The 25,130-nt window shown below is 44.4% G+C and overlaps 1 protein-coding gene across 1 annotated transcript in view; it reads left to right on the top strand.

Moving 5' to 3' along the window:
• Positions 1–25,130, top strand: part of LOC112255825 (ryanodine receptor 1-like) — a gene marked incomplete at its 3' end in the record, with an annotated part of 92,091 nt that overhangs the window by 53,795 nt on the left and 13,166 nt on the right. The window contains exons 18-31 of the mRNA XM_042296582.1: positions 4,427–4,668; positions 6,003–6,195; positions 6,777–6,993; positions 7,292–7,396; positions 7,555–7,658; positions 10,805–10,888; positions 11,220–11,379; positions 11,646–11,793; positions 12,915–13,120; positions 14,675–14,849; positions 18,983–19,191; positions 19,853–20,196; positions 23,752–23,881; positions 24,142–24,302. Coding sequence (XP_042152516.1) covers positions 4,427–4,668; positions 6,003–6,195; positions 6,777–6,993; positions 7,292–7,396; positions 7,555–7,658; positions 10,805–10,888; positions 11,220–11,379; positions 11,646–11,793; positions 12,915–13,120; positions 14,675–14,849; positions 18,983–19,191; positions 19,853–20,196; positions 23,752–23,881; positions 24,142–24,302 — 2,478 coding nt within the window. The remainder of the gene's footprint in view (positions 1–4,426; positions 4,669–6,002; positions 6,196–6,776; positions 6,994–7,291; positions 7,397–7,554; positions 7,659–10,804; positions 10,889–11,219; positions 11,380–11,645; positions 11,794–12,914; positions 13,121–14,674; positions 14,850–18,982; positions 19,192–19,852; positions 20,197–23,751; positions 23,882–24,141; positions 24,303–25,130) is intronic.

Here is a 25,130-nt window from a genome sequence, read left to right as displayed (position 1 = left end):
CCAGCGTTGTGTCAAGTCCCTCTGGTTCACACTGACCGTGGCGTGGGCAGAAAGTAACCCAGCACTTTTATGAACTGATCTGTCGATAGAGCTGCTAAATTCAGGGCATCAATTAACTGATCTGTCGATAGAGCTGCTAAATTCATCAATGTTGTTGAGAAAAGTAGGAAAACCTTTATAGCATTTATTGGCATTCTCTCAACCAGCTTCACCTGGAATGCTTTTCCAACAGTCTTGAAGGTGTTCCCACATATGCTGAGCACTTTTTGCTGCTTTTCCTTCACTCTGCTGTCCAACTCATCCCAAAAATTCTCAATTGGGCTCAGGTTGGGTGATTGTGGAGGCCAGGTCATCTGATGCAGCACTCCATCACTCTCTTTCTTGGTCAAATAGCCATTACACAGCCTGGAGGTGTGTTGGGTCATTGTTCTGTTGAAAAACAAATGATAGTCCCACTAAGCGCGAACCAGATGGGATGGCGTATCTCTGCAGCATGCTGTGGTAGTCATGCTGGTTGTGTGCGGTGAATTCTAAATAAATCACTGACAGTGTCACCAGCAAAGCACCATCACATCTCCTCCTCCATGCTTCACGGTGGGAACCACAAGCAGAGATCATCTGTTTACCTACTCTGCGTCTCACAAAGACACGGCGGTTGGAACCAAAAATCTAAAATTTGGATTTATCAGACTAAAGGACAGATTTCCCCTGGTCTAACGTCCATGGCTCGTGTTTCTTGGCCCAATCAAGTCTCTTCTTATTGTTGGTGTCCTTTAGTAGTGGTTTCTTTGCAGCAATTTGACCATGAAGGCCTGATTCACACAGTCTCCTTTGAACAGTTGATGTTGAGATGTGTCAGTTACTTGAAATCTGAAGCAGTTATTTGGGTTGAAATTTCTGAGGCTGGAAAAACTCTAATGACCTTATCCTCTACAGCAGAGGAAACTCTGGGTCTTCCTTTCCTGTGGCGGTCCTCATGAGAGACAGTTTCATCATAGCGCTTGATGGTTTCAGCGACTGCACTTGAAGAAACTTTATAAGTGACTACCTCATGAAGCTGGTTGAGAGAATGCCAAGAGTGTGCAATGCTGTCATCAAGGCAGAAGGTGGAACTTTGAAGAATCTCAATCTACTCTGAAAAATCTAAAATATCTCAAATATATTTAGATTTGTTTAACACTTTTTTTGTTTACTAAATGATTCCATACATTTTGATGTCTACACTATTATTAATATTCTACAATTATAGAAAATAGTAAAAAATAAAAATAAAGAAACACCTTGAATGTGTCCAAATTTCTGACTGGTATTGTATGTATAGTTTCCTGAAACGGGTCACATTTCAGCTTTTCATTTTTAAATCATTTGTATAAATGTCCAAAAAATAAACATAATTCCACTTTGACATTATGGAGTATTGTGTTTAGGCCAGTGACACAACATCTCAATTTAATCCATTTGGAATAAGAATATGTTCTATAGTGTGCGTAGATTATATATATATATATACATATATATATATATATATATATAATCCCCATCAATCTTCACAGAATACACCATAATGACAAAGTGAAAACTGTTATTTAAAAAAAAAAGATAATTTATCAAATAGAATAAAAGCAGAAATACCTTCTTTTTTTTACATAAGTATTCAGACCCTTTGCTATGAAACTCCAAATTGAGCTCAGGTGCATCCTGTTTCCATTGATCATCATTGAGATGTTTCTACAACTTGATTGGAGTCCACCTGTGGTAAATTCAATTGATTGGACATGATTTGGAAAGGCGCACACCTGTCTGTATAAGGTCTCACAGTTGACAGTGCATTTCAGAGTAGCTATGAGGTTGAAGGAATTATCCGTAGAGCTCTGAGACAGGATTGTGTCGAGGCACAGATCTGGTGAAGAACACAGTGGCCTTCATAATTCTTAAATGGAAGAAGTTTGGAACCACCAAGATTCTTCCTAGAGCTGGCCGCCCGGCCTAGCTGAGCAATGGAGGAGAAGGGCCTTGTTCGGGGAGGTGACCAAGAACCCTATGGTCACTCTGACAGAGCTACAGAGTTCCTCTGTGGAGATGGGAGAACCTTCCAGAAGGACAACCATCTCTGCAGCACTCCACCAATCAGCCCTTTATGATAGAGCGGCCAGATGGAAGCCACTCCTCAGCAAAGGCACATGACAGACAACTTGGAGTTTGCCAAAAGGCACCTAAAGGACTCTCAGACCATGAGAAACATGATTCTCTGGTCTTGATGAAACCAAGATGGAACTCTGGAGGAACATCACGTCACATCTGGAGAAAACCCGTCCTTACAGTGAAGCATGGTGGTGGCAGCATCATGCTGTGTTTTTCAGAAGCAGGGATGGAGAGACTAATCAGGATTGAGGGAAAGATGAACGGAGCAAAGTACAGAGAGATCCTTGATGAAAACTTGCTCCAGAGCGCTCAGGACCTCAGACTGGGGGCGAAGGTTCACCATCCAACAGGACAACGACCCTAAGCACACTGCGAAGACAGTGCAGGAGTAGCTTCGGGACAAGTCTCTGAATGTCCTTGAGTGACCCAGCAAGAGCCTGGACTTTAACCCGATTGAACATCTCTGGAGAGACCTGAAAATAGCTGTGCAGCAACGCTCCCAATCCAACCTGACAGAACTTGAGAGGATCTGCAGAGAAAAATGGGAGAAACTTAGGAACACCTGCTCTGCTTAGGAACACCTGCTCTGCTTAGGAACACCTGCTCTGCTTAGGAACACCTGCTCTGCTTAGGAACACCTGCTCTTTCCATGACAGACTGACCAGGTGAATTCAGGTGAAAGTTATGATCCCTTTTTGATGTCACCTGTTAAATCCACTTCAATCAGTGCAGATGAAGGAGAGGAGACGGGGTTAAATAAGGATTTTTAAGCCTTGAGACAATTGAGACTTGGATTGTGTATGTTTGCCATTCAGAGGGTGAATGGGCAAGATAAAATATTGAAGTGCCTTTGTATGGGGTATGGTAGTAGGTTCCAGGAACACCGGTTTGTGTGTGTCAAGAACTGCAACGCTGCTGGGTTTTTCACACTAAACAGTTTCCTGTGTGTATCAAGAGTGGTCCACCACCCAAAGGACATCCAGACAGCTTGACACACGTTGTAAGCACTGGAGTCAACATGGGCCAGCCTCCCTGTGGAATGCGTTCGTCTCGTTGTAGAGTCAACATGGGCCGGCATCCCTGTGGAACGCGTTCGTCTCGTTGTAGAGTCAACATGGGCCAGCATCCCTGTGGAACGCGTTCGTCTCGTTGTAGAGTCAACATGGGCCAGCATCCCTGTGGAACGCTTTCGTCTCGTTGTAGAGTCAACATGGGCCGGCATCCCTGTGGAACGCGTTCGTCTCGTTGTAGAGTCAACATGGGCCGGCATCCCTGTGGAACGCGTTCGTCTCGTTGTAGAGTCAACATGGGCCAGCATCCCTGTGGAACGCTTTCGTCTCGTTGTAGAGTCAACATGGGCCGGCATCCCTGTGGAACGCGTTCGTCTCGTTGTAGAGTCAACATGGGCCGGCATCCCTGTGGAACGCTTTCGTCTCGTTGTAGAGTCAACATGGGCCGGCATCCCTGTGGAACGCGTTCGTCTCGTTGTAGAGTCAACATGGGCCAGCATCCCTGTGGAACGCGTTCGTCTCGTTGTAGAGTCAACATGGGCCGGCATCCCTGTGGAACGCGTTCGTCTCGTTGTAGAGTCAACATGGGCCAGCATCCCTGTGGAACGCGTTCGTCTCGTTGTAGAGTCAACATGGACCGGCATCCCTGTGGAACGCGTTCGTCTCGTTGTAGAGTCCATGGCACGACGAATTGAGTCTGTTCTGACATTAAGAACCCCCTCCGAATATTGAGTTGGAACCCCCCCCCCTTTTGCCCTCAGAACAGACTCAATTTGTCATGGCATGGACTCTACAAGGACTGGAAAGCGTTTCACAGGGAAGGTCAGTCTATGTAGCAGGTCTTCATAATGTTTTGTTTGCTGATTCCCTTTGTGTATCAAGAACGGTCCACCACCTAAAGGACATCCGGCCACCTCGACACACCTGTGGGAAGCATTGGAGTCACCAATACTTTTGTTCCCCTAAAATGGGGGGGGGGGGGACCATGTCCAAAAAGTGCGGTAAACGGTTCACCCGATATGGATGAAAATACCCTCAAATTGAAGTTGACAGTCCTGCACTTCATCATTTCAAATCCAAATTACTTTGGTACAGAGCCAAAACAACAACAACAAGTGTCAATGTCCCAATACTTTTGGAACTCGCTCTAGATATATATACAGTGTATATACATACAACTCGCTCTATATATATATATACTGTATATATACATACAAAATTCTGTTCTATCCCGTTGTGCTTAAGAGTTTCAGAATGTGTGTTTCTATCTGCAGTGTGAGGCCCAACATCTTCCTGGGAACCTGCGAAGGCTCTACTCAGTATAAGAAGTGGTACTTTGAGATGATGGTAGACTATGTGGAGCCTTTCGTGACAGCCACACCCTCTCACCTGCGTGTGGGCTGGGCCCTGACAGAGGGGTACTCCCCCTATCCTGGAGGCGGAGAGGGCTGGGGTGGCAACGGGGTGGGGGATGACCTCTACTCGTACGGCTTTGATGGACTGCACCTGTGGTCAGGTACACTTCACCTTCCTATGGTTATCATGTCAACGTTTTGCCTCAGAATTTACCATATGAACCTATCTAGTCTACAGCACATACAGTATGGAACCAAACCACAGCACATACAGTATGAAACCAAACCACAGCACATACAGTATGAAACCAAACCACAGCACATACAGTATGAAACCAAACCACAGCACATGCAGCATGGAACCAACCCACAGCACATACAGCGTAAGACCAGGCTAATCTTCCAACCAGACCACAGCACATACAGCGTAAGACCAGGCTAGTCTTCCAACCAGACCACAGCACATACAATATGAAACCAGACCACAGCACATACAGTATGAAACCAAACCACAGCACATACAATATGAAACCAAACCACAGCACATACAGTATGAAACCAAACCACAGCACATACAGTATGGAACCAAACCAAAGCACATACAGCATGAAACCAAACCACAGCACATACAGTATGGAACCAAACCACAGCACATACAGTACGGAACCAACCCACAGCACATACAGTATGAAACCAAACCACAGTACATACAGTACGAAACCAAACCACAGCACTTACAGCGTAAGACCAGGCTAGTCTTCCAACCAGACCACAGCACATACAGCGTAAGACCAGGATAGTCTTCCAACCAGACCACAGCACATACAGCGTAAGACCAGGCTAGTCTTCCAACCAGACCACAGCACATACAGCGTAAGACCAGGCTAGTCTTCCAACCAGACCACAGCACATACAGCGTAAGACCAGGCTAGTCTTCCAACCAGACCACAGCATATACAGTGTAAGACCAGGCTAGTCTTCCAACCAGACCACAGCACATACAGCGTAAGACCAGGCTAGTCTTCCAACCAGACCACAGCACATACAGCGTAAGACCAGGCTAGTCTTCCAACCAGACCACAGCACATACAGCGTAAGACCAGGCTAGTCTTCCAACCAGACCACAGCACATACAGCGTAAGACCAGGCTAATCTTCCAACCAGACCACAGCACATACAGCGTAAGACCAAGATAGAAGAGTTGACCACAGCACATAGAGTATGGAACCAGACCACAGCACATACAGCATGAAACCAGACCACAGCACATACGGTATGGAAACCAGACCACAGCATATACAGTATGAAACTGGACCACAGCACATACAGTATGGAAACCAGACCACAGCACATACAGTATGGAAACCAGACCACAGCACATACCGTATGAAACCAGACCACAGCACACAGTATGAAACCAGACCACAGCACATACAGAAGGGAACCAGACTAGTTTTCCAGTAGCCCCCTGACTCCTCCCCTCTCTCCTCTCCAGGTCACGTCCCCCGCCAGGTGGCATCGCCCAATCAGCATGCCCTAGCAGCTGATGATGTGGTGTCGTGCTGTCTGGATCTGAGCGTGCCCAGTATCTCGTTCCGGGTCAACGGCCACCCGGTCCAGGGCATGTTCGAGAACTTCAACGTAGATGGACTGTTCTTCCCCGTCATCAGTTTCTCTGCTGGAGTCAAGTAAGATGGAGGACAACATGGGGGCTACACTTGTGCTGTACAAAAAACATGTTGTTTGATTGATTGATATTTTACCTACCTTAGGTGAATGTGCTCGTGGTAAATAGCTCTGGATGAGGTGTAATGTAATGTTGACCCGACAGACAGACAGACAGACAGTCAGACAGACAGACAGACAGACAGACAGACAGACAGACAGACAGACAGACAGACAGACAGACAGACAGACAGACAGACAGACAGACAGTTAGTTAGTTAGTTAGTTAGTTAGTTAGTTAGTTAGTTAGTTAGTTAGTTAGTTAGTTAGTTAGTTAGTTAGTTAGTTAGTTAGTTAGTTAATGGCTGATTGGAATGATGAGAGTAAAGGGGAAATGGTCAGGGACAAGGACTCGGCAGCACCAGGGCTCAATGCCCTTCTGATCCTGAGACTTACAGAAAGAGTCTGGTCAGGTCTCCTGTTCATGCAAAACCCCTGGCCCTATAAATGACCCCACTGTTTTTCATTTGACCTTGCTCTTAAAATAACCCCACTGTTTTTCCTGGCCCTTAACATGACCCCATTTTATTTCCTGTCTCTTCAGAGCTCGTTTACTGTTGGGTGGTCGCCATGGAGACTTTAAGTTCCTGCCCCCCCCGGGCTATGCGCCGTGCTACGAGGCTCTGCTACCCAAGGACAGGATGAGGATCGAACCCATCAAGGAGTACAAACACGACTTTGACGGAGTCCGAAACTTGCTGGGGCCAACCCAGTCCCTCACACACACCTCCTTTACCCCCAATCCTGTAGACACTGCTCAGGTAACACACACACACACACCCTGTCCCTAGCCCTAACCCTGTTCAGGTACCAGACAGACCCTGTCCCTAGCCCTAACCCTGTTCAGGTACCAGACACACCCTGTCCCTAGCTCTAACCCTGTTCAGGTATCAGACACACCCTGTCCCTAGCCCTAACCCTGTTCAGGTACCAGACAGACCCTGTCCTTAGCCCTAACCCTGTTTAGGTACCAGACAGGGCTGTCCATTTACTCCTCTTTCGATCTGCGTACCTGTGACCTTTATTTGACCTTTAACCTTTACGCTGTGTGTGCTGTAGATCGTGTTGCCGCCCCACCTGGAGAAGATCAGGGAGAAGCTGGCAGAGAACATCCACTCGCTGTGGGCCATCACGCGCATCGAGCAGGGCTGGACTTACGGAATAGTGAGTCTATTACCCCTTTAATAGACAGGAAATATTGATACAGCAACGCTGATCACCGGCCAGACAGAGACAAAATGGAGGCCCTAAAGGGGCCATTAGTCAAAAGTAGTAGCACTGGGATGTAATGACCCTCTCGGTCTGTTTTCTCCCTCCTCCAGTTCAGAGACGACAACAAGAAGCTGCATCCCTGTCTGGTCGACTTCCAGACCCTTCCTGAACCTGAGAGGAACTACAATCTGCAGATGTCTGGGGAAACACTTAAGTAATAATATAATAATGTAACATAATACAATGTAACGTAATATAATAATATAATTCAATATAATATAATAAAATAATGCAATGTGATGTAACATAATATTGTAATATAATAATATAATATAATAATGTAATATAATAATATAATATAATAATATAATTCAATATAATATAATAAAATAATGCGATGTGATGTAACGTAATAATATAATTCAATATAATAAAACAATACAATGTGATCTAACATAATAATGTAACATAATAATATAATTCAATATAATAATATTTGTACCTTTATTTAACTAGGCAAGTCAGTTAAGAACAAATTCTTATTCTTAATATAATATAATAATATAATAATATAATTATGTAACATAATACGATGTAATGTAATATAATAATATAATGTAATATAATAATATATTGGTAATAATATAATATATTAATATAATATAACACTGTAATATAATGTAATATAATAATATAATATAATAAAATAATACAATGTATTGTAATATATTAATATAATATAATAATATAATGTAATATAATAATGTAATTTAATATAATAAAATAATACAATGTAATGTAATATAATAATATAATATAATAATACAAAATATAATATAATAATATAATAAAATAGTATAATAAAATAATACAATGTAATATAATATTGTTATATAATAAGATAATATAATAATGTAATATAATAATATAATATAATAATATGATTCAATATAATATAATAAAATAATGCAATGTGATGTAACATAATAATATAATTCAATATAATATAATAAAACAATACAATGTGATGTAACATAATAATATAACATAATAATATAATTCAATATAATATAATAAAACAATACAATGTGATGTAACATAATAATGTAACATAATAATATAATTCAATATAATATAATAAAATAATACAATGTGATGTAACATAATAATGTAATATAATAATATAATTCAATATAATAATATTTTTACCTTTATTTAACTAGGCAAGTCAGTTAAGAACAAATTCTTATTCTTAATATAATATAATAATATAATAATGTAACATAATACAATATAATGTAATATAATAATATAATAATGTAATATAATAATATAATATAATAATATAATACAATGTAATGTAATATAATAATGTAATGTAATATAATTATATAATGTAATAATGTAATATACTAATATAATATCATAAAATAATACAATGTATTGTAATATAATAATATAATATAATAATATAATGTAATACAATAATGTAATTTAATATAATAAAATAATACAATGTAATGTAATATAATAATAGAATATAATAATACAAAATAGAATATAATAATATAATAAAACATAATATAATAAAATAATACAATGTGATGTAACATAATAATATAATATAATAATATAATTCAATATAATATAATAAAATAATGCAATGTGATGTAACGTAATAATATAATTCAAGATAATATAATAAAACAATACAATGTGATGTAACATAATAATGTAACATAATAATATAATTCAATATAATAATATTTTTACCTTTATTTAACTAGGCAAGTCAGTTAAGAACAAATTCTTATTCTTAATATAATATAATATTATAATAATATAATTATGTAACATAATACGATGTAATGTAATATAATAATATAATATAATAATGTAACATAATACAATGTAATGTAATATAATAATTAATGTAATATAATACTATAATGTAATATAATAATATATTGGTAATAATATAATATATTAATATAATACAACACTGTAATATAATGTAATATAATAATATAATATCATAAAATAATACAATGTATTGCAATATAATAATATAATATAATAATATAATGTAATACAATAATGTAATTTAATATAATAAAATAATACAATGTAATGTAATATAATAATAGAATATAATAATACAAAATATAATATAATAATATAATAAAACAGTTTAATAAAATAATACAATGTAATATAATATAATGCAATATAATAATATAATAGTATCATGTAATAGTATCATTACATAATGTAATGTAATATAAGGGAGGAACTACAACCTGCAGACGTCTGGGAAACACAGTGTCCTTGTCCTTAGTTGTCTACCTCTTCCAGCTACGCCCTGACAATAATACATGTGCTGAGCCCTTGGCTGGTTTCCCAAAGCCAGAGAATGGCAATTGAAAGTGCTTTTTAGTCCAGGAATAATGTAAAGGTAATGTCTGTAAAGTATGTATCCTTGTGTGTAAAGGTCTCCAGTTGGTCTGTAATGTGTGTGTAAAGGTCTCCAGTTGGTGTGTAATGTGTGTGTAAAGGTCTCCAGTTGGTGTGTAATGTGTGTGTTGGTCTGTAATGTGTGTGTAAAGGTCTCCAGTTGGTGTGTAATGTGGTCTGTAATGTAAAGTTGGTGTGTAATGGTCTCCAGTTGGTCTGTAATGTTGTGTAAAGGTCTGTAATGTGTGTGTAAAGGTCTCCAGTTGGTCTGTAATGTGTGTGTAAAGGTCTCCAGTTGGTCTGTAATGTGTGTGTAAAGGTCTCCAAAGGTCTCCAGTTGGTGTGTAATGTGTGTGTAAAGGTCTCCAGTTGGTGTGTAATGTGTGTGTAAAGGTCTCCAGTTGGTCTGTAGTTGGTCTTGGTAATGTGTGTGTAAAGGTCTCCTCCAGTTGGTGTGTAATGTGTGTGTAAAGGTCTCCAGTTGGTCTGTAATGGTCTCCAGTGTGTGTAAAGTCTCCAGTTGGTCTGTAATGTGTGTGTAAAGGTCTCCAGTTGGTGTGTAATGTGTGTGTAAAGGTCTCCAGTTGGTGTGTAATGTGTGTGTAAAGGTCTCCAGTTGGTGTGTAATGTGTGTGTAAAGGTCTCCAGTTGGTCTGTAATGTGTGTGTAAAGGTCTCCAGTTGGTCTGTAATGTGTGTGTAAAGGTCTCCAGTTGGTGTGTAATGTGTGTGTAAAGGTCTCCAGTTGGTCTGTAATGTGTGTGTAAAGGTCTCCAGTTGGTCTGTAATGTGTGTGTAAAGGTCTCCAGTTGGTCTCTGTGTTTAAAGGTACCAGTTAGCTTGTAATGTGTGCTTAATACCAGTTGGTCTGTAATGTGTCAATGTGTGTATCTCTGTGCTCCTCCAGGACTCTGCTGGCCCTGGGCTGCCATGTGGGCATGGGGGATGAGAAGGCAGAGGAGAACCTGAAGATTATCAAAATGCCAAAGACGTAAGTCCCTTCCTCCCATCTTCCCATTTTCTCTTCCTCCCATCTTCCCACCCACCCTCTCTCTCTCCCTCTCTCTCTCTCTCTCCCTCCCTTCCATTCATCCATCCATCCATCCACTCTCCCTCCCTCCCTCCCTCCCTCCCTCCCTCCCTCCCTCCCTCCCTCCCTCCCTCCCTCCCTCCCTCCCTCCCTCCCTCCCTCCCTCCCTCCCCTCCCTCCCTCCCTCCCTCCCTCCCTCCCTCCCTCCCTCCCTCCCTCCACACTACAGCCAATAGAAATCTATATCTCACACTCTCCTCCCCTCCCTCCTCTTTCCTCTCTCCTCTCTCAGCTATATAATGAGCAATGGATTTAAGCCCGCCCCCCTGGATCTGAACCACGTCAAGCTGACGCCCAATCAAAACCAGCTGGTGGAGAAGCTGGCAGAGAACGGTCACAACGTGTGGGCACGGGACCGCGTGCGCCAGGGTTGGACGTACAGCATCGTGCAGGTAATTACAATCCTCCATTAGAATCAACAACGTTAGATCTGCAGTAGTCTCGGTCAGATCAGGTCTGTGTGCAAGCTTTCCTCCATTAACACAACAGTATCACCCTCTCCTTCAGTCTATATTGTGTTATTAGCACGAAGCCAAATAGTATGTCCATAGCTGATAGCACATAAAACTTCCCATACATTGATATAAGTAACACTATAAAGAAAAAATAAATAAATGATGATGTTGAATTATATGATTGTTTTCTTCCTGTGCCCCAGGACATCATGAACAAGCGTAACCCCCGTCTGGTTCCTTATAACCTGCTGGATGAGAGAACCAAGAAGACCAACCGAGACAGCGTCAACAACGCTGTACGCACTCTCATTGGCTACGGATACAACATCGAGCCTCCAGACCAGGAGAGCAGTGAGTCTATAGTGTTTTGTCTTCGGGAAGGACAGGAGGAGAAACGAAGTCTCCATACTTAAATATCTCAATATCTCTCTCTCTCTCTCTCTCTCTCTCTCTGTCTCTCTCTCTCTCCCTCTCTCTCTCCCTCCTTTCTCTCTCTCTCTCCCTCTCTCTCTCTCTCTCTCTCTCTGTCTCTCTCTCTCTCCCCCCCTCTCTCCCTCCCTCTCTCGCTCTCTCTCTCTCTCCTCTCTCTCTCTCCTCCCTGTCTCTCTCTCCCTGTCTCTCTCTCCCCCTCCCCTCTCTCTCTCTCTCTCTCTCTCTCTCTCTCTCTCTCCTCTCTCTCTCTCTCTCTCCCCTGTCTCTCTCTCCCTCTCTCTCCCTCCTCTCTCTCTCTCCCTCCTCTCTCTCTCCCTCTCTCTCTCCCTCCTCTCTCTCTCTGTCTCTCTCTCTGTGTCTCTCTCTCTCTCTGTCTCTCACTCTCTCCCCCCTCTCTCCCTCCCTCTCTCGCTCTCTCTCTCTCTCCTCTCTCTCTCTCCCTGTCTCTCTCTCCCTCTCTCTCTCCCTCTCTCTCCCTCCTCTCTCTCTCTGTCTCTCTCTCTGTGTCTCTCTCTCTCTCTGTCTCTCACTCTCTCCCCCTCTCTCCCTCCCTCTCTCTTTCTCTCTCTGTCTCTGTCTCTCTCTCCCTCTCGCTCTCCCTCTCTCTCTCCCTCCTCTCTCTCTCTGTCTCTCTCTCTGTGTGTCTCTCTCTCTCTGTCTCTCACTCTCTCTCTCCCTCCCTCTCTCCTCCCTCTCTCTCTCTCTCTCTCTCTCTCTCCCTGTCTCTCTCTCCCTCTCTCTCCCTCTCTCTCTCTCCCTCTCTCTCTCTCTCTCTCTCTCTCTCCCTCCTCTCTCTCTCCCTCTCTCTCTCCCTCCTCTCTCTCTCTCCCTCCTCTCTCTCTCCCTCTCTCTCTCCCTCCTCTCTCTCTCTCCCTCCTCTCTCCCTCTCTCTCTCCCTCCTCTCTCTCTCTCTCTCTCCTCTCTCTCTCTCTCTCCCTCTCTCTCTCCCTCCTCTCTCTCTCTCCCTCCTCTCTCTCTCTCCCTCTCTCTCCCTCCTCTCTCTCTCTCTCCCTCCTCTCTCTCCCTCTCTCTCTCTCTAGCTGGCCTCGGCCTGGATGACGTGCGGGGGGATAAGGTACGTATCTTCCGTGCTGAGAAGTCCTACGCGGTCACGTCTGGGAAGTGGTACTTTGAGTTTGAGGCGGTGACGACCGAAGAGATGAGAGTGGGCTGGGCCCGACCCAACGTCAGGGCTGACAATGAGCTGGGAGCAGACGAGCTGGCCTGGGTCTTCAACGGAAAAACGGTATGTCACAAACACTGGCAGTCTAAAGAAGTCAATCACATTGGCTGTCTGGATTAGGCCAGGGACACACAGGGATTACATGTAAACTGATGACGGACAACGGAGACGATTCTCTTTACCGATGCTACTAGCCCAAACTAATGATGAAAGCATACGAGTTACTGTGCTACTAGCCCAATCTAATGATGAAAGCATACGAGTTACTGTGTCTCTTGCCCAATCAAATGATGAAAGCATACGAGTTACTGTGTCTCTCGCCCAATCAAATGATGAACGCATACGAGTTAATGTGCTCCTAGCCCAAACAAATGATGAAAGCATACGAGTTACTGTGTCTCTCGCCCAATCAAATGATGAAAGCATACGAGTTAATGTGTCTCTCGCCCAATCAAATGATGAAAGCATACGAGTTAATGTGCTCCTAGCCCAATCAAATGATGAAAACATACGAGTTAATGTGCTCCTAGCCCAATCAAATGATGAAAACATACGAGTTAATGTGCTCTAGCCCAATCAAATGATGAAAGCATACGAGTTAATGTGCTCCTAGCCCAATCAAATGATGAAAGCATAAGAATTAATGTGCTCCTAGCCCAATCAAATGATGAAAGCATACGAGTTAATGTGCTCCTAGCCCAATCAAATGATGAAAGCATACGAGTTACTGTGCTCCTAGCCCAATCAAATGATGAAAGCATACGAGTTACTGTGCTCCTAGCCCAATCAAATGATGAAAGCATACGAGTTACTGTGCTCCTAGCCCAATCAAATGATGAAAGCATACGAGTTACTGTGCTCCTAGCCCAATCAAATGATGAAAGCATACGAGTTACTGTGCTCCTAGCCCAATCAAATGATGAAAGCATACGAGTTACTGTGTCTCTCGCCCAATCAAATGATGAAAGCATACGAGTTACTGTGCTCCTAGCCCAATCAAATGATGAAAACATACGAGTTAATGTGCTCCTAGCCCAATCAAATGATGAAAGCATACGAGTTACTGTGTCTCTTGCCCAAACAAATGATGAAAGCATACGAGTTACTGTGTCTCTCGCCCAATCAAATGATGAAAGCATACGAGTTACTGTGCTCCTAGCCCAAACAAATGATGAAAGCATACGAGTTACTGTGCTCCTAGCCCAAACAAATTATGAAAGCATACGAGTTACTGTGCTCCTAGCCCAAACAAATGATGAAAGCATACGAGTTACTGTGCTCCTAGCCCAAACAAATGATGAAAGCATACGAGTTACTGTGCTCCTAGCCCAATCAAATGATGAAAGCATACGAGTTACTGTGCTCCTAGCCCAATCAAATGATGAAAGCATACGAGTTACTGTGCTCCTAGCCCAATCAAATGATGAAAGCAAACGAGCTGTATTCATGTGAAGCTGTATTCCTATACTCTTTATGAAGGCACTTACCATTAGTCAAGACATGTTTTTGTTTTTTTACAAATGTTAAAATGTATTAATACATTTTATTTTACTTTTTCATAGTTTCACATTTATATAACTTTTATTCATCTAACCTGGAGTTTGTTTGTCCCTCCAGGCCCAGCGCTGGCACGTGGGTAATGACCCGTTTGGTCGACAGTGGCAGTCGGGTGACGTGGTGGGGTGTATGATCGACCTGACCGAACAAAACATCATGTTCACCCTGAACGGAGAGATGCTCATCAGCGACTCTGGCTCAGACATGGCTTTCAAGGACATCGAGATAGGAGAAGGTAATAGTGTTGTCGTGGTTCAATATACACCATGTAGTGTTCTGGGGAGCTACAGGGTGGTTTAATACAGGCTCTATAGGTCTGGGGAACTACAGGGTGGTTTAATACAGGCTCTATAGGTCTGGGGAACTACAAGGTGGTTTAATACAGGCTCTATAGGTCTGGGGAGCTACAGGGTGGTTTAATACAGGCTCTATAGGTCTGGGGAGCTACAGGGTGGTTTAATACAGGCTCTATAGGTCTGGGGAACTACAGGGTGGTTTAATACAGGCTCTATAGGTCTGGGGAGCTACAGGGTGGTCTAATACAGGCTCTATAGGTCTGGGAGCTACAGGGTGGTTTAATACAGGCTCTATAGGTCTGGGGAGCTACAGGGTGGTTTAATACAGGCTCTGGGGAGCTACAGGGCGGTTTAATACAGGCTCTATAGGTCTGGGGAGCTACAGGGTGGTTTAATACAGGCTCTATAGGTCTGGGGAGCTACAGGGTGGTTTAATACAGGCTCTATAGGTCTGGGGAGCTACAGGGTGGTTTAATACAGGCTCTATAGGTCTGGGGAGCTACAGGGTGGTTTAATACAGGCTCTATAGGTCTGGGGAGCTACAGGGTGGTTTAATACAGGCTCTATGGGTCTGGGGAGCTAGAGGGTGGTTTAATACAGGCTCTATAGGTCTGGGGAGCTACAGGGTGGTTTAATACAGGCTCTATAGGTCTGGGGAGCTACAGTGTGGTTTAATACAGGCTCTATAGGTCTGGGGAGCTACAGGGTGGTTTAATACAGGGTCTATAGGTCTGGGGAGCTACAGGGTGGTTTAATACAGGCTCTATAGGTCTGGGGAGCTACAGGGTGGTTTAATACAGGCTCTATAGGTCTGGGGAGCTACAGGGTGGTTTAATACATGCTCTATAGGTCTGGGGAGCTACAGGGTGGTTTAATACAGGCTCTATAGGTCTGGGGAGCTACAGGGTGGTTTAATACAGACTCTATAGGTCTGGGGAGCTACATGGTGGTTTAATACAGGCTCTATAGGTCTGGGGAGCTACAGGGTGGTCTAATACAGGCTCTATGGGTCTGGGGAGCTACAGGGTGGTTTAATACAGGCTCTATAGGTCTGGGGAACTACAGGGTGGTTTAATACAGGCTCTATAGGTCTGGGGAGCTACAGGGTGGTTTAATACAGGCTCTATAGGTCTGGGGAACTACAGGGTGGTTTAATACAGGCTCTATAGGTCTGGGAGCTACAGGGTGGTTTAATACAGGCTCTATAGGTCTGGGGAGCTACAAGGTGGTCTAATACAGGCTCTATAGGTCTGGGGAGCTACCGGGTGGTTTAATACAGGCTCTATAGGTCTGGGGAGCTACAGGGTGGTTTAATACAGGCTCTATAGGTCTGGGGAGCTACAGGGTGGTTTAATACAGACTCTATAGGTCTGGGGAGCTACAGGGTGGTTTAATACAGGCTCTATAGGTCTGGGGAGCTACAGGGTGGTTTAATACAGGCTCTATGGGTCTGGGGAGCTAGAGGGTGGTTTAATACAGGCTCTATAGGTCTGTCTGGAGCTACAGGGTGGTTTAATACAGGCTCTATAGGTCTGGGGAGCTACATTGTGGTTTAATACAGGCTCTATAGGTCTGGGGAGCTACAGGGTGGTTTAATACAGGGTCTATAGGTCTGGGGAGCTACAGGGTGGTTTAATACAGGCTCTATAGATCTGGGGAGCTACAGGGTGGTTTAATACAGGCTCTATAGGTCTGGGGAGCTACAGGGTGGTTTAATACAGGCTCTATGGGTCTGGGGAGCTAGAGGGTGGTTTAATACAGGCTCTATAGGTCTGGGGAGCTACAGGGTGGTTTAATACAGGCTCTATAGGTCTGGGGAGCTACAGTGTGGTTTAATACAGGCTCTATAGGTCTGGGGAGCTACAGGGTGGTTTAATACAGGGTCTATAGGTCTGGGGAGCTACAGGGTGGTTTAATACAGGCTCTATAGATCTGGGGAGCTACAGGGTGGTTTAATACAGGCTCTATAGGTCTGGGGAGCTACAGGGTGGTTTAATACATGCTCTATAGGTCTGGGGAGCTACAGGGTGGTTTAATACAGGCTCTATAGGTCTGGGGAGCTACAGGGTGGTTTAATACAGACTCTATAGGTCTGGGGAGCTACATGGTGGTTTAATACAGGCTCTATAGGTCTGGGGAGCTACAGGGTGGTCTAATACAGGCTCTATGGGTCTGGGGAGCTACAGGGTGGTTTAATACAGGCTCTATAGGTCTGGGGAACTACAGGGTGGTTTAATACAGGCTCTATAGGTCTGGGGAGCTACAGGGTGGTGTAATACAGGCTCTATAGGTCTGGGGAACTACAGGGTGGTTTAATACAGGGTCTATAGGTCTAGGGGAGCTACAGGGTGGTTTAATACAGGCTCTATAGATCTGGGGAGCTACAGGGTGGTTTAATACAGGCTCTATAGGTCTGGGGAGTTACAGGGTGGTTTAATACAGGCTCTATAGGTCTGGGGAGCTACAGGGTGGTTTAATACAGGGTCTATAGGTCTGGGGAGCTACAGGGTGGTTTAATACAGGCTCTATAGATCTGGGGAGCTACAGGGTGGTTTAATACAGGCTCTATAGGTCTGGGGAGCTACAGGGTGGTTTAATACAGGCTCTATAGGTCTGGGGAGCTACAGGGTGGTTTAATACAGGGTCTATAGGTCTGGGGAGCTACAGTGTGGTTTAATACAGGCTCTATAGGTATGGGGAGCTACAGGGTGGTTTAATACAGGCTCTATAGGTCTGGGGAGCTACAGGGTGGTTTAATACAGGCTCTATAGGTCTGGGGAGCTACAGGGTGGTTTAATACAGGCTCTATAGGTCTGGGGAGCTACAGGGTGGTTTAATACAGACTCTATAGGTCTGGGGAACTACAGAGTGGTTTAATACAGGCTCTATAGGTCTGGGGAGCTACAGTGTGGTTTAATACAGGCTCTATAGGTATGGGGAGCTACAGGGTGGTTTAATACAGGCTCTATAGGTCTGGGGAGCTACAGGGTGGTTTAATACAGGCTCTATAGGTCTGGGGAGCTACAGGGTGGTTTAATACAGGCTCTATAGGTCTGGGGAACTACAGGGTGGTTTAATACAGGCTCTATAGGTCTGGGGAACTAATGGGTGTGCAGCAGGAACCCGCATGGTTCCATTAAAGCAGTAACACAGATGGTTCAACCATTAGTTGATTGGTTAAACCAGATGCACCAGTGCTGGACCAGAATAAAATGCTGAATGCGCTATAGATCTCCAGGACCTGCTTCAGAACCTGAAGGGAAATTCAACTTCCCTATGGGCCTTGGTCAAATGAACTCTCCTGCAGTTCCACTTCCCTATGGGCCTTGGTCAAATGAACTCTCCTGCAGCTCCACTTCCCTATGGGCCTTGGTCAAATGAACTCTCCTGCAGCTCCACTTCCCTATGGGCCTTGGTCAAATGAATTCTCCTGCAGCTCCACTTCCCTCTGGGCCTTGGTCAAATGAACTCTCCTGCAGCTCCACTTCCCTATGGGCCCTGGTGTAATGAACTCTCCTTCAGTTCCACTTCCCTCTGGGCCTTGGTCAAATGAACTCTCTTGCAGCTCCACTTCCCTATGGGCCTTGGTCAAATGAATTCTCCTGCAGCTCCACTTCCCTATGGGCCTTGGTCAAATGAATTCTCCTGCAGCTCCACTTCCCTATGGGCCTTGGTCAAATGAATTCTCCTGCAGCTCCACTTCCCTCTGGGCCTTGGTCAAATGAACTCTCCTGCAGCTCCACTTCCCTATGGGCCCTGGTGTAATGAACTCTCCTTCAGTTCCACTTCCCTCTGGGCCTTGGTCAAATGAACTCTCCTGCAGCTCCACTTCCCTATGGGCCTTGGTCAAATGAATTCTCCTGCAGCTCCACTTCCCTATGGGCCTTGGTCAAATGAACTCTCCTTCAGCTCCACTTTCCTCTGGGCCCTGGTGTAATGAACTCTCCTGCAGCTCCACTTCCCTATGGGCCTTGGTCAAATGAACTCTCCTGCAGCTCAACTTCCCTATGGGCCCTGGTGTAATGTAGTGCACTGCTGTAGTGAACCCAACTCTCCTCTTCTACCTCCTCAGGCTTCATCCCAGTGTGCACCCTGGGCCTGTCCCAGGTGGGCAGGATCAACCTGGGTCAGAACGTCAGCAGTCTGCGCTACTTCGCCATCTGTGGTCTCCAGGAGGGCTTCGAACCATTTGCCATCAACATGAAGAGAGACATTACCATGTGGTTCAGCAAGAGCCTGCCACAGTTCGCCCCTGTGCCAACTAACCACCAACACATTGAGGTACTGACCCAATAACCACCAGCGATAGAGAGGGAATCATCCTTAGTTAGTTAGAGATAGAGAGGGAATCATCCTTATTCAGTTAGAGATAGAGAGGGAATCATCCTTATTCAGTTAGAGACTTTAATTAGAGAGGGAATCATCCTTAGTTAGTTAGAGGCTTTAATTAGAGAGGGAATCATCCTTATTCAGTTAGAGGCTTTAATTAGAGAGGGAATCATCCTTATTCAGTTAGAGGCTTTAATTAGAGAGGGAATCATCCTTATTCAGTTAGAGGCTTTAATTAGAGAGGGAACCATCCCACCACATTGTGTTACTGTACTGGACCTCTAAAATGAAATGCGACTGAAGGGCTCTGTTTCAAATGTTTCTTATATACAGTAGAAGCTACATGTATTCAGTAATCCATTGTAGAAATATGATACTTCCAGAGTATGTTGATTGCGGTTAGGTATGACTTGAGATACTCAACAATAGTACGTGATACTTGGCATTTGCAGGGAATACGTTTAGCAGGAGGTTCTAGTGAGGAGACCGGAGATTTCTTTAGTGATCTAGGAGTTGTCCAGTATTTCTCTGTCACTGTTGTTCATGGAGCTCTCCTCTTCTTCTCTCTTCTTTGCTCTTCTCTCTTCTTTACTCTTCTTCTCTCCCCCTCCAGGTGTCCCGCGTGGACGGGACAGTGGACAGCGCTCCCTGCCTGAAGCTGACCCACAAGACGTTCGGCTCCCAGAATGCCAACACTGACATGCTGTTCCTCCGCCTGAGCATGCCCGTGGAGTTTGACGAGGTCTTCAAGATCACAGCCGGGACCACGCCGCTGACCCGCACATTGACCATCCACGAGGACGAGGTTCTGGAGGTGGAGCCGGACTCTGAGTTTGAGGTTCTGAAGAAGTCGGCCAGTAAGAAGGAGCAGGAAGAGAAGGAAAAGGAACCATCTGTCGCCAAGGAGACGCCCGAGATAGAGAAGGACGCAATGTCAGAGAAGGGCAAGAAGAGAGGGTTAGTAGTGACTTTATTTATTTATTTATTTCACCTTTATTTAACCAGGTAGACCAGTTGAGAACAAGTTCTCATTTACAACTGCGACGTGACCAAGATAAAGCAAAGCAGTTCAACACAAAACACAACAACACAGAGTTACACATGGAGTAAAACAAACATACAGTCAATAATACAGTAGAAAAATAAGCCTATATACAACTTGAGCAAATGAGGTGAGATAAGGGAGGTAAAGTCAAAAAAGGCCATGGTGACTGATGAGGATGTATAGAGAACAGAGGGTTAGTAGTGACTGATGAGGATGTGTAGAGAACAGAGGGTTAGTAGTGACTGATGAGGATGTGTAGAGGAGAACAGAGGGTTAGTAGTGACTAATGAGGATGTGTAGAGAACAGAGGGTTAGTAGTGACTGATGAGGATATGTAGAGAACAGAGGGTTAGTAGTGACTGATGAGGATGTGTAGAGAACAGAGGGTTAGTAGTGACTGATGAGGATGTGTAGAGAGAACAGAGGGTTAGTAGTGACTGATGAGGATGTGTAGAGAACAGAGGGTTAGTAGTGACTGATGAGGATGTGTAGAGAACAGAGGGTTAGTAGTGACTGATGAGGATGTGTAGAGAACAGAGGGTTAGTAGTGACTGATGAGGATGTGTAGAGGAGAACAGAGGGTTAGTAGTGACTAATGAGGATGTGTAGAGAACAGAGGGTTAGTAGTGACTGATGAGGATGTGTAGAGAACAGAGGGTTAGTAGTGACTGATGAGGATGTGTAGAGAACAGAGGGTTAGTAGTGACTGATGAGGATGTGTAGAGAACAGAGGGTTAGTAGTGACTGATGAGGATGTGTAGAGAACAGAGGGTTAGTAGTGACTGATGAGGATGTGTAGAGAACAGAGGGTTAGTAGTGACTGATGAGGATGTGTAGAGAACAGAGGGTTAGTAGTGACTGATGAGGATGTGTAGAGGAGAACAGAGGGTTAGTAGTGACTGATGAGGATGTGTAGAGAACAGAGGGTTAGTAGTGACTGATGAGGATGTGTAGAGAACAGAGGGTTAGTAGTGACTGATGAGGATGTGTAGAGAACAGAGGGTTAGTAGTGACTGATGAGGATGTGTAGAGAACAGAGGGTTAGTAGTGACTGATGAGGATGTGTAGAAAACAGAGGGTTAGTAGTGACTGATGAGGATGTGTAGAGAACAGAGGGTTAGTAGTGACTGATGAGGATGCGTAGAGGAGAACGGAGGGTTAGTAGTGACTGATGAGGATGTGTAGAGGAGAACAGAGGGTTAGTAGTGACTGATGAGGATGTGTAGAGAACAGAGGGTTAGTAGTGACTGATGAGGATGTGTAGAGGAGAACAGAGGGTTAGTAGTGACTGATGAGGATGTGTAGAGAAACAGAGGGTTAGTAGTGACTGATGAGGATGTGTAGAGAACAGAGGGTTAGTAGTGACTGATGAGGATGTGTAGAGAACAGAGGGTTAGTAGTGACTGATGAGGATGTGTAGAGAACAGAGGGTTAGTAGTGACTGATGAGGATGTGTAGAGGAGAACAGAGGGTTAGTAGTGACTGATGAGGATGTGTAGAGAACAGAGGGTTAGTAGTGACTGATGAGGATGTGTAGAGAACAGAGGGTTAGTAGTGACTGATGAGGATGTGTAGAGAACAGAGGGTTAGTAGTGACTGATGAGGATGTGTAGAGAAGAACAGAGGGTTAGTAGTGACTGATGGGGATTCGCGTAGAGAACAGAGGGTTAGTAGTGACTGATGAGGATGTGTAGAGAACAGAGGGTTAGTAGTGACTGATGAGGATGTGTAGAGAACAGAGGGTTAGTAGTGACTGATGAGGATGTGTAGAGAACAGAGGGTTAGTAGTGACTGATGAGGATTCGTAGAGGAGAACGGAGGGTTAGTAGTGACTGATGAGGATGTGTAGAGAACAGAGGGTTAGTAGTGACTGATGAGGATGCGTAGAGAACAGAGGGTTAGTAGTGACTGATGAGGATGTGTAGAGAACAGAGGGTTAGTAGTGACTGATGAGGATGTGTAGAGAACAGAGGGTTAGTAGTGACTGATGAGGATGTGTAGAGAACAGAGGGTTAGTAGTGACTGATGAGGATGTGTAGAGGAGAACAGAGGGTTAGTAGTGACTGATGAGGATGTGTAGAAACAGAGGGTTAGTAGTGACTGATGAGGATGTGTAGAGGAGAACAGAGGGTTAGTAGTGACTGATGAGGATGTGTAGAGGAGAACAGAGGGTTAGTAGTGACTGATGAGGATGTGTAGAGAACAGAGGGTTAGTAGTGACTGATGAGGATGTGTAGAGGAGAACAGAGGGTTAGTAGTGACTGATGAGGATGTAGAGGAGAACAGAGGGTTAGTAGTGACTGATGAGGATGTGTAGAGAACAGAGGGTTAGTAGTGACTGATGAGGATGCGTAGAGAACAGAGGGTTAGTAGTGACTGATGAGGATGCGTAGAGAACAGAGGGTTAGTAGTGACTGATGAGGATGTGTAGAGAACAGAGGGTTAGTAGTGACTGATGAGGATGCGTAGAGAACAGAGGGTTAGTAGTGACTGATGAGGATGCGTAGAGGAGAACAGAGGGTTAGTAGTGACTGATGAGGATGTGTAGAGAACAGAGGGTTAGTAGTGACTGATGAGGATGTGTAGAGAACAGAGGGTTAGTAGTGACTGATGAGGATGCGTAGAGAACAGATGGTTAGTAGTGACTGATGAGGATGCGTAGAGAACAGAGGGTTATTAGTGACTGATGAGGATGTGTAGAGGAGAACAGAGGGTTAGTAGTGACTGATGAGGATGTGTAGAGAACAGAGGGTTAGTAGTGACTGATGAGGATGTGTAGAGGAGAACAGAGGGTTAGTAGTGACTGATGAGGATGTGTAGAGGAGAACAGAGGGTTAGTAGTGACTGATGAGGATGTGTAGAGGAGAACAGAGGGTTAGTAGTGACTGATGAGGATGTGTAGAGGAGAACAGAGGGTTAGTAGTGACTGATGAGGATGTGTAGAGGAGAACAGAGGGTTAGTAGTGACTGATGAGGATGTGTAGAGAACAGAGGGTTAGTAGTGACTGATGAGGATGTGTAGAGGAGAACAGAGGGTTAGTAGTGACTGATGAGGATGTGTAGAGGAGAACAGAGGGTTAGTAGTGACTGATGAGGATGTGTAGAGAACAGAGGGTTAGTAGTGACTGATGAGGATGCGTAGAGAACAGAGGGTTAGTAGTGACTGATGAGGATGCGTAGAGAACAGAGGGTTAGTAGTGACTGATGAGGATGCGTAGAGGAGAACAGAGGGTTAGTAGTGACTGATGAGGATGCGTAGAGAACAGAGGGTTAGTATTTACTGATGAGGATGCGTAGAGGAGAACGGAGGGTAGAGGTGAGGATCATTAAGGACACGGAAGAGCAGAGACGTAGAGCCGGTGGTTTATTTCAGTCAACTACAGTGAGAAGATCAATACATCAAATAGAATGTGTTCTGTCATCTGGTTACACAAAATAAATGCTCCCTTTCTCCGCTGTGTGTCCAGGTTGTTTGCTAGGGCCAAGAAGGCAGCTACCATCAACCCTCCCCCAACCCCTCCCTTGGTGCCACGGTTACAGCAGGACGTGGTCCCAGATGACAGAGATGATGTGGAGATTATCCAGAATACCACCACGGTGAACACACACGCACGCACGCACGCACACACACACACACACACACACACACACACACACACACACACACACACACACACACACACACACACACACACACACACACACACACACCACTACTACTACAAACTCAAGGCAATCCTGGGAAGGAACATTTTAAAATTGGAACCCTGGGAAGGTTTACTTTTACCCAAATCCGTATTCTTAGATTTCCCAGCATGCACCTTAACCCTGAACGCCCCCTCTCTGTATATCTGCAGTACTACTACTCGGTGAGAATCTTCGCTGGCCAAGAGCCCACTGGGGTGTGGATCGGCTGGGTAACCCCCGACTACCACATGTACGACCCCAACTTTGACCTCTCCAAGGTCCGGAACGTCACCTTAACCGTGGGAGACGACAAGGGCAACATCCACGACAGGTAAGTGACATCATACGTCTACCTGGAGGGCCATTGTACCCATATGTTTCACTGTTTCTGTGTTTACAGTGAGGGATTTCTAGAAACGCATTGTAGCAATCTCTTTGTCCCTACAATATGAATTTTTTGTAGAAACAAAGTACTGAGCAGCTCACATTTATAGACAGAAGCATGCTATTTATTTATTTTATTTAATCTTTATTTAACTAGGCAAGTCAGTTAAGAACAAATTCTTATTTTCAATGACGGCCTAGGAACAGTGGGTTAACTGCCTTGTTCAGGGGCAGAACGACAGATTGGTACCTTGTCAACTTGGGGATTCAATCTTGCAACCTTTCGGTTACTAGTCCAATGCTCTAACCACTAGGCTACCTGCCTCCTCTACACTCTAACCACTAGGCTACCTGCCGCCTCTACACTCTAACCACTAGGCTACCTGCCGCCTCTACACTCTAACCACTAGGCTACCTGCCGCCTCTACACTCTAACCACTAGGCTACCTGCCACTTCTACACTCTAACCACTAGGCTACCTGCCACTTCTACACTCTAACCACTAGGCTACCTGCCACCTCTACACTCTAACCACTAGGCTACCTGCCACCTCTACACTCTAACCACTAGGCTACCTGCCTCCTCTACACTCTAACCACTAGGCTACCTGCCGCCTCTACACTCTAACCACTAGGCTACCTGCCGCCTCTACACTCTAACCACTAGGCTACCTGCCACTTCTACACTCTAACCACTAGGCTACCTGCCGCCTCCACATTCTAACCACTAACCAATCAAATCAATCAAATGTATTTATAAAGCCCTTCGTACATCA

This window comes from Oncorhynchus tshawytscha, linkage group LG14, assembly GCF_018296145.1.
Source record: "Oncorhynchus tshawytscha isolate Ot180627B linkage group LG14, Otsh_v2.0, whole genome shotgun sequence".
In the NCBI taxonomy this organism is placed as follows: domain Eukaryota; kingdom Metazoa; phylum Chordata; class Actinopteri; order Salmoniformes; family Salmonidae; genus Oncorhynchus; species Oncorhynchus tshawytscha.
This window is presented reverse-complemented; position numbering and strand designations above follow the sequence as displayed.